The sequence below is a fragment of the Megalobrama amblycephala genome, linkage group LG11 (assembly GCF_018812025.1).
Source record: "Megalobrama amblycephala isolate DHTTF-2021 linkage group LG11, ASM1881202v1, whole genome shotgun sequence".
Classification (NCBI taxonomy): domain Eukaryota; kingdom Metazoa; phylum Chordata; class Actinopteri; order Cypriniformes; family Xenocyprididae; genus Megalobrama; species Megalobrama amblycephala.
This window is the reverse complement of record NC_063054.1, coordinates 16,779,339-16,789,262: the sequence shown is the minus strand read 5'-3', so window position 1 is coordinate 16,789,262 and position 9,924 is coordinate 16,779,339. Positions and strand designations below refer to the sequence as shown.

General features: G+C 37.7%; 1 protein-coding gene across 1 annotated transcript; it reads left to right on the top strand.

Annotated features, from left to right (window-relative positions):
- Positions 1-7,584: 7,584 nt before the first annotated feature.
- id2b (inhibitor of DNA binding 2b) lies at positions 7,585-9,480 on the top strand. Its single transcript, XM_048206370.1, has 3 exons — positions 7,585-8,014; positions 8,261-8,318; positions 8,948-9,480. The coding sequence occupies exons 1-2, from the start codon at positions 7,679-7,681 to the stop codon at positions 8,312-8,314; spliced, it is 390 nt and encodes a 129-aa protein (XP_048062327.1). The 5' UTR covers positions 7,585-7,678; the 3' UTR covers positions 8,315-8,318; positions 8,948-9,480.
- Positions 9,481-9,924: the final 444 nt, after the last annotated feature.

The window sequence follows — 9,924 nt, the reverse complement described above, 5'->3', positions numbered from 1 at the left end:
TTTTGTGTTCAACAAATTTTCATTTTTGGGTGAACTATCCCTTTAACTAAATTTTTCTGTAGCACGACAGTTGTTTAGTTGTTTTCAAAATAATGTAGTTTTTCCAGAAACAACTTTATTTTCCAACGAATCACCACTATATTGCTGTTTTTTATGATCAAAAGCGCTCACCTAAACAGATTCTCTTTCTCTCATATGTTGCGTTGGAAAGTGATTCATTCTAGTGAGTCGGTTCGTTCTAAAAGGATCTCATCTCACACATGTAGCATTGCACAGTCCAGTTTCAGTGAATCGGTGCCCAATCCTGTTCCTGGAGATCTGCCTTCCTGCAAAGTTCAGCTCCAACCCTGATCAAACATCTAAGCCATAATTAAGATCTTCAGGAACACTTGATAAATACAGACAGGTGTGTTGGATCTGAACTCTGTTGGTAAGTCTACAAGAACAGGATTGGGCACCCCTGTTCTAAACAGCCATCTCTTTCAAATGTAGCTTTGGAAAGTTCAATTCATTCTGGTGAGTCGGCTCATCCTAAACAGTCTCATATGTAGTGTTGGACGATCCAGTTTATTCTAGTTAATCGGTTCATCCTCTTTCTCTCTCATACACAGAGTTGAAAAGTCTGATTCATTCTAGCAAATCAGTTCATTTAGATGGTCTGTTCTCTCTCACATGTAGCATTGGATTCATTCTTTTTCATTAAATAGAACTAGTTCATTCAGACAAGCAGATTACAAAAACGATTCACCAATTCATGTCTGTACTGTACATTACATAGTTGTATTTTTTTTTTTACTTTAAAAACATTGCCAAAGGCACAATATGTAAATTTTCACCACTAGAGGTTGTTTATTCAAAACAAAGGCGTAGCTTGATGATGCCTTGATTTCGCAGAATCATGGGGGGTGTTGTTTTCACATCTACAGCCGGTGGAAAAGAATCGGGACAGGACTCAGGCAGAAATCATTACTGTGGTATGAAGCAAAGCAGAGCAGAGTGCTGTTTGAGCAGAAACGAGGCTGCTGGAGTGATTGCTAATGAAAGATGAGAGCAACACATGTCTCGAGAGCAGCGGGACTTTTATTATGTTACAGTCGCTGCTTTTGCTTCTTCTGTTTAAGCATATGTGGGGTAAAGCAGTGCTGTTTTATCATATTAGACACATTTGTGTGTTGAAAGTTGTTATAGTGCTACCCTGCGTTCACTCGGCAGCTACTATGAGACACTTGTTGCACACTGCAGTAAGCTAGATCGATATTAGGCATGGTAAAACATGGTACTCGCTGTAAATCAAAAAAAAAAAATTTAAACAATAAGACTCACTGTGATGAGCAACATGATTAGTTTTCTGACGATGAATTTATCCATCCAAACAGTTGCTCATCTGTCTAATAAAACATATAATATATTAAAGCATCTTTGGTGTTTCCATGGTTTCTACAAAATAATACCGGAAATCGAGGGTAACGTGGGAATGATGTCATTGATAGGCGATGTACGGACATGTTCCGTGTCCTTGTTAAAATTGCTTATTTCTCTGGATTTAAAGGTGCCCTCGAATTAAAAATTGAATTTATCTTGGCATAGTTAAATAACAAGAGTTCAGTACATGGAAATGACAGTGAGTCTCAAACTCCATTGTTTCCTTCTTCTTATATAAATCTCATTTGTTTAAAAGACCTCCAAAGAACAGGCGAATCTCAACATAACACCGACTGTTACGTAACAGTCGGGGTGTACGCCCCCAATATTTGCATATGCCAGCCCACGTTTCCAACATTATAAAAGGCATTAGACAAGGGCAGCCAGTATTAACGTCTGGATGTGCACAACCAAATCATCAGACTAGGTAAGCAAGCAAGAACAATAGCGAAAAATGGCAGATGGAGCAATAATAACTGACATGATCCATGATTACATGATATTTTTAGTGATATTTGTAAACTGTCTTTCTAAATGTTTCGTTAGCATGTTGCTAATGTACTGTTAAATGTGGTTAAAGTTACCATCGGTTATTACTGTATTCACGGAGACAAGAGAGCCGTCGCTATTTTCATTTTTAAACACTTGCAGTCTGTATAATGCATAAACACAACTTCATTCTTTATAAATCTCTCCAACAGTGTAGCATTAGCCGTTAGCCACGGAGCACTATCAAACTCATTCAAAATCAGAAGTAAACAATATAACAGTATACAATACTCACATAATCCGACGCATGCATACCGCATGCATGACGAACACTTTGTAAAGATCCATTTTGAGGGTTATATTAGCTGTGTAAACTTTGTTAAGGCACTGTTTAAGGCAAGCGCGAGCTCTGTGGGCGGAGAGCACGGGATTTAAAGGGGCCGCAGCCAGGGGCGTAGTTTGTGGGGGGGATGGGGGGGAGGTCACCCCCCCAATATTCAAATGCTTCAGTTACAACCCCCCCAATATTTCAACATGAAAATCAAAGTAGATCAAATGAAAAATATGTAGAATTCATTTATTTTGTAACAATAATTTTGTTTCTATTCAAATATGAGTTTGTCATAATAAACTAGACAAAAATATTCTCCCCCTCCATTGAACCGATTGGTAACGCCCAACCAATGCGCGTCGCTCTTTCACCAGAACAACGCGAGTAGTGCTGTACTGTTTGAATGAGAGAGCGCGGGTAGCTCCAAAAATGAAGAGAACCGTTGCCCAGCCAACTATATTAAACCGCTGGTCCATTAAAAAAGAATAAAGCATGTACTGAGAAGGAGGTATGAGAATGTTGTGTAATACACTCATATTTTAGCTAGCTAATCCATTGCAATGTAGCTATAACTATCAGTGTAACTGTAACCAGTAACTAAAACAGCCGTGTGTTTTGTTAGTTCATTTTTCAATACTGTCTGTAATGATCAATGAAATACAAATACAAATACAAAAAGTATTCACATCGGTGTTTCTTTTCTTCCTAAATTAATCTGACTTTTGAACGAATTGGCTGAATGAACGATTTAAGTGACTCACTCAATAAAACATCGAATCGCTGCCGCCTACTGGCGGTTTCAATATTTAACATAATTTCTAAACTTTTTAGAATCACTCAGTTATGTTAGAATTTGATGAATGATTATACATAAATTTCATAAAGTTATGAAGGATAGATAGATAGACAGATAGATAGATAGATAGATAGATAGATAGATAGATAGATAGATAGATAGATAGATAGATAGATAGATAGATAGATAATCCAATAACGCTACACATAAAACAGATTATTTTTTATTATTAAACAGGCAGCATACGTTCAACCCCCCCAATGTTGAAACCAAATCTACGCCCTTGGCCGCAGCATAAAATCGGCGCGTTTATAATGATGCCCCAAAATAGGCAGTTAAAAAAATTTATTTAAAAAAAATCTATGGGGTATTTTGAGCTGAAACTTCACAGACACATTCAGGGGACACCTTAGACTTATATTACATCTTTTAAAAACATAATCTAGGGCACCTTTAAACATTCTTAAAAAAAATTTGGGATAATGTAAGTACACAAGTCAACAAAATATATAACATTGTTCCAGTGGTTTTTGGATATTTTAATCCAAAAATCTTAAATTTTGTGCCTTTAAGTAAGTTCAATGTAGCTAAACATTGGTGTGTATGAACATACTGTATTTATTTGCTGTCATTTGGAGGTCAGCACTAGTTCTTGGTATAGAAAGAGATTGTAGCCACAGTTTGATTCGTCATCTGTGATGAAAGCCACAACTGCATTAGCTTCCTCTTGCATTCTTTACTAACAGTCAGGTGTGACCTCTCCCCTAAAGTGTGAACATATATTTCTGCAAGTCTTTTTGAGCAAACCCTTCCCTGTCTTTCTTCACATGGCATCTATGTGTTTTAAGCACATGGCTACCTGAAACAGGTCTGAGGTCAATTCAGATGTAGTATCTAAACCTCTTCTTCAGCGATCCTTCTGATTCCCACCTTTGATGTTTCGGCACAGTTCTGGGGCAGCAGGGCAAACAGCACCTGTCCTGTGAAGTCATGCCTAAGGCATCTCTCAGGCTCAAACTAAAAGAGCATGTAAACGACTGCACCCGAGGGCATAACCATTGGCTGGATCTGACTTGATAGATGTAGAAACATGCAACTGTCGCTTCTAGAAGTCTCTGCTGAAACACTGTATCAACTAGCAAATGCATGTTCGTATGGGTACAGGCACAATACAAAATAGAACATCCTGTTAAATTTATGTTAAGCTGTGGTTGCCAGATAATTAAAGTAAATATAATATAATTTTAAAGGCAATATAAATGTAACTTATACAGCTTTTTACTATGGCACTTTTATATATATATTGTTGTTGTTGTTGTTGTTGTATTTAAAAATGTTTTTTTTTTTTTTTTAACAATGTACCGGAGTACATGAATCTAAGCAGAAATTACCATTTTTATTTTATAATTTTCATTTACATAATGAGGCCTATCTACTTCAAATACTAAACTGCCCTTAACAATAGACTATTTCACACATGAAACTAATGTTCAGTGTTGCAGCATTTTGTACAGTGATCACTTATTATTGACACTCAACCTCATACAAACACACACAGAGGGTACAGAGCCAAAATGATACGGGAAATGACTCTTTCTCAGAATACACACTCTGAAAATTGGCATGACTTCAGGAGCACTCTGGATTGAGAAAACATGTTCTTCTGCTCATATTTCCCTGAAACAGCTGAGAAAAGAACATTATCCTGAAACTCTATTCTTTTTGGCTTGTGTACTTCAGTAATGGGCACAGGGAGAGCCAGAAAGGCTAGCTCTTAGTTCTCTGTGATGCTCCAAGGGATGCCATTCATTCATGTAAAGTTAGACACATTCCTTTGTGTTTGCAGCACTGATAGTCTCAGGAGGAAAAGGTCAAAAAACACTCACCGCTGTGTAATTATAAGATACTAATACATCGTGATGGCTCACAGACTCTTCCTTTGCATAATAAAACCAGTAAACATTTCCTACTCTGCTACTACTAAAGGGATATTTTACATTTTTAAACTTTTGCCAGTTAGGTCACTGTGACATATAACATTCTATCATATGAATAACATTTAAAATATAGCATGTCAGTTTGGTTTTATAAGAACCATATTCAGAGTTATAATGAGATATGGAAGCCTAATGAACTGTGTGATGCTGAAACAGTGTTTACAGGTTCAGCCTCAGGTAGGGGTGACCCAAGGGACTAGACAACAGCTGATCCTGCTTTATTGGGATTGTGTCCCTAGCATTGCACTTGACCTGCTGGACCTGCAAATAATCAATTACTGTGGATGAAAAGGTATCTGAGTAATGCCAAGCCAAGTAAACATTGTTCATTTGATTGTTTATGGCAATTATCAAAGGCTTAAAAACAAGACCGAGGAAAAAGAGATGTCCTGCAGGAGCTCGAGAGTGCGAATGAGAGTAGCCTACGCGCGTTCACGCAGCTCTGACGCCCGTTTGAAAGTCACAGAGGCAACAGAGATTATGAGCTTGGCGCCAGAGAGTCGCGAGCTCAGGTGAGCGCGATGGGCACTTCGATTCATTTCCGCGACTCGGTTCTTTTGAAGAGGTTGTTTCAGTAAAACAATTAAGCAGTTCTTACGTCACATCATGCAATTGACCCTTCGGCGGGAGTTTGATTGACAAGCGATCTAACCAATCATACGAATCCGTCATTTTGTCCGACAAAGCATAGCCTACATCGGTGCTATCCCTTTTACAAAGGTTTATTTCTGATGATTTTGACGTAAATTGCTCCTTCTGTGGTCTCCAAACTGAAAATTTGTCTAATTTATTTAGGTATTGTGAGTATACTAAGAATCTGTGGAAAAACATTTTGAGGAGTATTTGTGGTATAATTCCTGAAATTTCATTGAAATACGAACATGTTATTCCAGATTATACATTTTGAAAGAGAACAATCAGATATTTTTTTATTTACTCAATCTTATTTTGTTTCTCGCCAAATATTTTGTACACAAATTTTCTAAGTGTAAGCCTTTCTTTAACCTTTTTCTGGAAGAGTTAAAATTGTATAGCCTATGTATTTGATTTCTGACTCTTCCAAAAAGAAAGCTGTAAAAACTGTGAATCTTTTTAAAAGGTATGTAGCATATTATTGTCATTCTGTGTTTCATGTTATTATAATTAAAATAATAAAAAGCAACAGTAAGTAAGGGGGTGGGTCTTTAATTTGCATGTAGGCTAGGCTACTTGATAACCCCATATGACCATGAGTTCACTGATTGGTTTCAGGCTTATTAGTTCAAGTCAAAGAAGCCTAAATTTAATTGGTAGGCTATATTCGTTCAACTTTGGAACACAAATTAAGATATTTTTGTTGAAATCCGATGGCTCGGTGAGGCCTCCATAGCCAGCAATGATATTTCCTCTCTCAAGATCCAATGTAGCTACTAAAAACATATTTAAATCAGTTCATGTGAGTACAGTGGTTCAATATTAATATTAGGCTATACAGCGACAAGAATATTTTTGGTGCGCCAAAAAAAACTAAATAACGACTTATTTAGTGATGGACGATTTCAAAACACTGCTTCAGGAAGCTTCGGAGTGTTATTATTATTCTGTGTCGAATCATGATTCGGATCACGTGTGAAACCGCCAAACTGCTGAAATCACGTGACTTTGGCACTCTGAACCGCTGATTCGACACGCTGAATCATAACGCTCTGAAGCTTCCTGAAGTAGTGTTTTGAAATCACCCATCACTATAAGCCGCGAATATCCAAAAATATTATCATCACTTTATATTATTAATATTGAACCACTGTACTCACATGAACAGATTTAAATATGTTTTTAGTAGGCTACATTAATGGATCTTGAGAGAGGAAATGTCATTGCTCCCTATGCAGGCCTCACGGAGCCATCGGATTTCAATAAAAATATCTTAATTTGCGTTCCGAAGATTAACGAAGGTCTTACGGGTGTGGAACGGCATGAGCGTGAGTAATAAATTACAGAATTTTCATTTTTGGGTGAACAAACCCTTTAATATTTACATAATGTTGTTCAGTTCGGTCAATGAACGAATTATTCACATCGGCTTTGCGAAACTGTTCAATCGGTCAGTCAAGAAGAGCTGACTCGTTCCGAACGTAGTTCTATTCACAAGATTAGCTTATATATTTACATTTGGCTTGTTGTAACTGTTAAACATCCTGCATAATAACTCGTTTGCAAAAGTCTTTAAAAGTCCATGCAATGGCTGGATGAGAGAGGCAACTAAACTGACTTGAAGCAAAATAAACCTCTGGTTAAGACGGTTTTAATATTACTGTGGGTTTTAATGTTGCGAGACGTTGTAAATGTGTACCCCTTGTAAAATCACTACGTTCCAATATGAAAATGTGATGTTATTTGTCCGCGCACGCAGTTGCTCAGATACTCTTCAGCATGAGTAAAGAATGCAGAGGATGTAGGAGGTGCTCACGTGCTGCAAATTTGGCCAATGTTGATGCTCCGGTTCACAGAGTGACGTCGTCTCATCGACCAATCCGCTTAATTCTTTATGCCTTATAACAAACCCAGCTCGGTTGCTATATAAACACATTGACAACAAGCTTCCAGCACAGATCTGTGGGAGAATCGCATGCCCTGAAATTAATCACAACATCGGTATCCACTATGAAGGCAGTCAGTCCGGTGAGGTCCATAAGGAAACCGGCCTTGTATTTTTCGGAGCATAATCTCGGAATCTCACGGAGCAAGAGCTCCTCGGACGACCCGCTCAGTCTACTGTACAACATGAATGACTGCTACAGCAGATTGAAGGAGCTCGTGCCGAGCTTACCGCAGAACAAGAGCGTGAGTAAGATGGAGATCTTGCAGCATGTCATAGACTACATTCTGGATCTTCAGATCGCACTGGACCAGAACCCGCAACAGCAGGTCCACGGACAGAGCCCTCCAAAAAAGACTGTCAGATCACTCGGAGCTGATATCAGCATCATCTCCTTCCAGGTAAAGCAAGTTTGTATAAAACATTTCAAAGTGATTTATATTGGCGTAATGACAAATGTTACCTAATCGATTTAAGAAAAAAGAATATATAAAAATAACATTTGAATGACAACAATGTAATGTGCAATGCTCCAATGTAATTTCCGCCTTAATGTTGCACATTAAAAAGCATACTGTAACACAACTTGAAATGTAACGCGCAGGCAGCTCCACTGAAAATCATTGTTTACCTCTGTTAATTAACAGCCCAGTAACCCTCAAAGAGAGAGCTCAGATGACCTCATAACCCTGTCTCGTTGAAATGGTAAGTTGGATGCTCTACTACACTTGGTGGTTCTACATGAGGAACAAAGTTAAACTTTTGCACGTGGGCTGTTTGAGCACTTATATATTTATTATGCCTTATGCACTGACTTTTATATCTTTAATAAGTCATTAAACATGATATAACACGTTGTTTTATTACAATACTTAGAAATATCACAACTTTGATACATTCATTTCAGAATGTATTTGTTAAAGTGACAGTTCGCTCAAAAATGAAATTGTCATCTTTATTCTCTCATGTTGTTCTAAACCTGTTCTTTGAAGCACAGAAAGATGGTAGGCAGAACTCCTTTTGTGGTCCACAGAAGAAAGTCAGTCAGAGGTTTGGAACAACATGAGCGTTGGGAATCTTCATTTTTGAGTGAATTCTTCAGTGTTTGCTATTAGCTACGTTATCTTAATGGGTATGTCAGATGCTCGTGTAGACTCTGAATGGGATTGCCCGGTATTTCGCTAGTGTTTGGTTAAAGTCCGAAAAAAAGAAAGAAAAAAACGTACTGTGGCTTCCTCCCTGGCGCCAGTCTGTCCGGATCTCTGTCCTTTTGCCTTCTCTAAACACGCCTCTCTCTCCCTCTCTCTCTCTCTCTCACACACAATCTTTTGCAGGTGTTTCGGGCATGGAGCAAAAACAGGGGCTTTTTGTGTTTTTTTTCCCCCCCGTGTCATTCGCCTGGACTTCGTCTTGAATGACAAAGGACTTCCCTCAAACGGACATAAAAAGTTTCCGAGTTAGTTATATACGGACTTTCTTATTCTTTCTTCCAAAGGAAGATTCAAAAAAGACTGGAGAGATTTTAAAGGAAACCCGTAATTAAGCAAGCAATCACAAAAAGCAGGATTTTTTTGTTGTTGCTTTTATGTTACCAAGATGAAGCGCTAAACGAGAGCGCATTTTAACAGCTCTAATCCAGCGGACTCTGTAAAAATGTATTTTTGTTTTCTCTTTCTGCTGAAAATGTGATGTTTATAATATTACAGAAATTTTTATAATTACTACGTAAATGGCACTTTTATACTGTATATAATTAAATGCGAAGTATGAAGTCAGTGTCCTTGTCTCAGCTATAGTTACAGATGCATTGTTTTGTTGTATTTTTTCATTTTTGCAAATGCATAAAGCGTATTAACTTATTACCGTTCACTGGCTGTGACGCTACTCTCTTCTTGTCATTAAGTTTGTAATGTAAAGACTAAAAGGTTCAAATTATAAGGGTTTTGGGAGGGTGGGTGATAGACCAAGAAATAAATAACTACTAATACTGTCATCACCATGTAATACAGCTTTTTTATTATTCAAAATGTTTGCGCAGAGAAAAATCGTGCAAAACAAATCTTACCACGAAAATTGATGCAAATTCCTCTTTAAAAAAGTTAGTCAACCTCTGTGTCATTAAAAAATTCACACACTGGCCACTCACAAGTGTTCAGGGTGTGGGATATAATTGTAATGCATGAGCTACTGGTGCCACCCATCTGTAATTCACAGTACTAAAATAAGTTTGCTCTTAGCAAATCATCTCGTGGGAACGCATTTCTGCAGTGTGTACAGAACAGCAAAATGTTTATTTCAGTACTTTCAAACA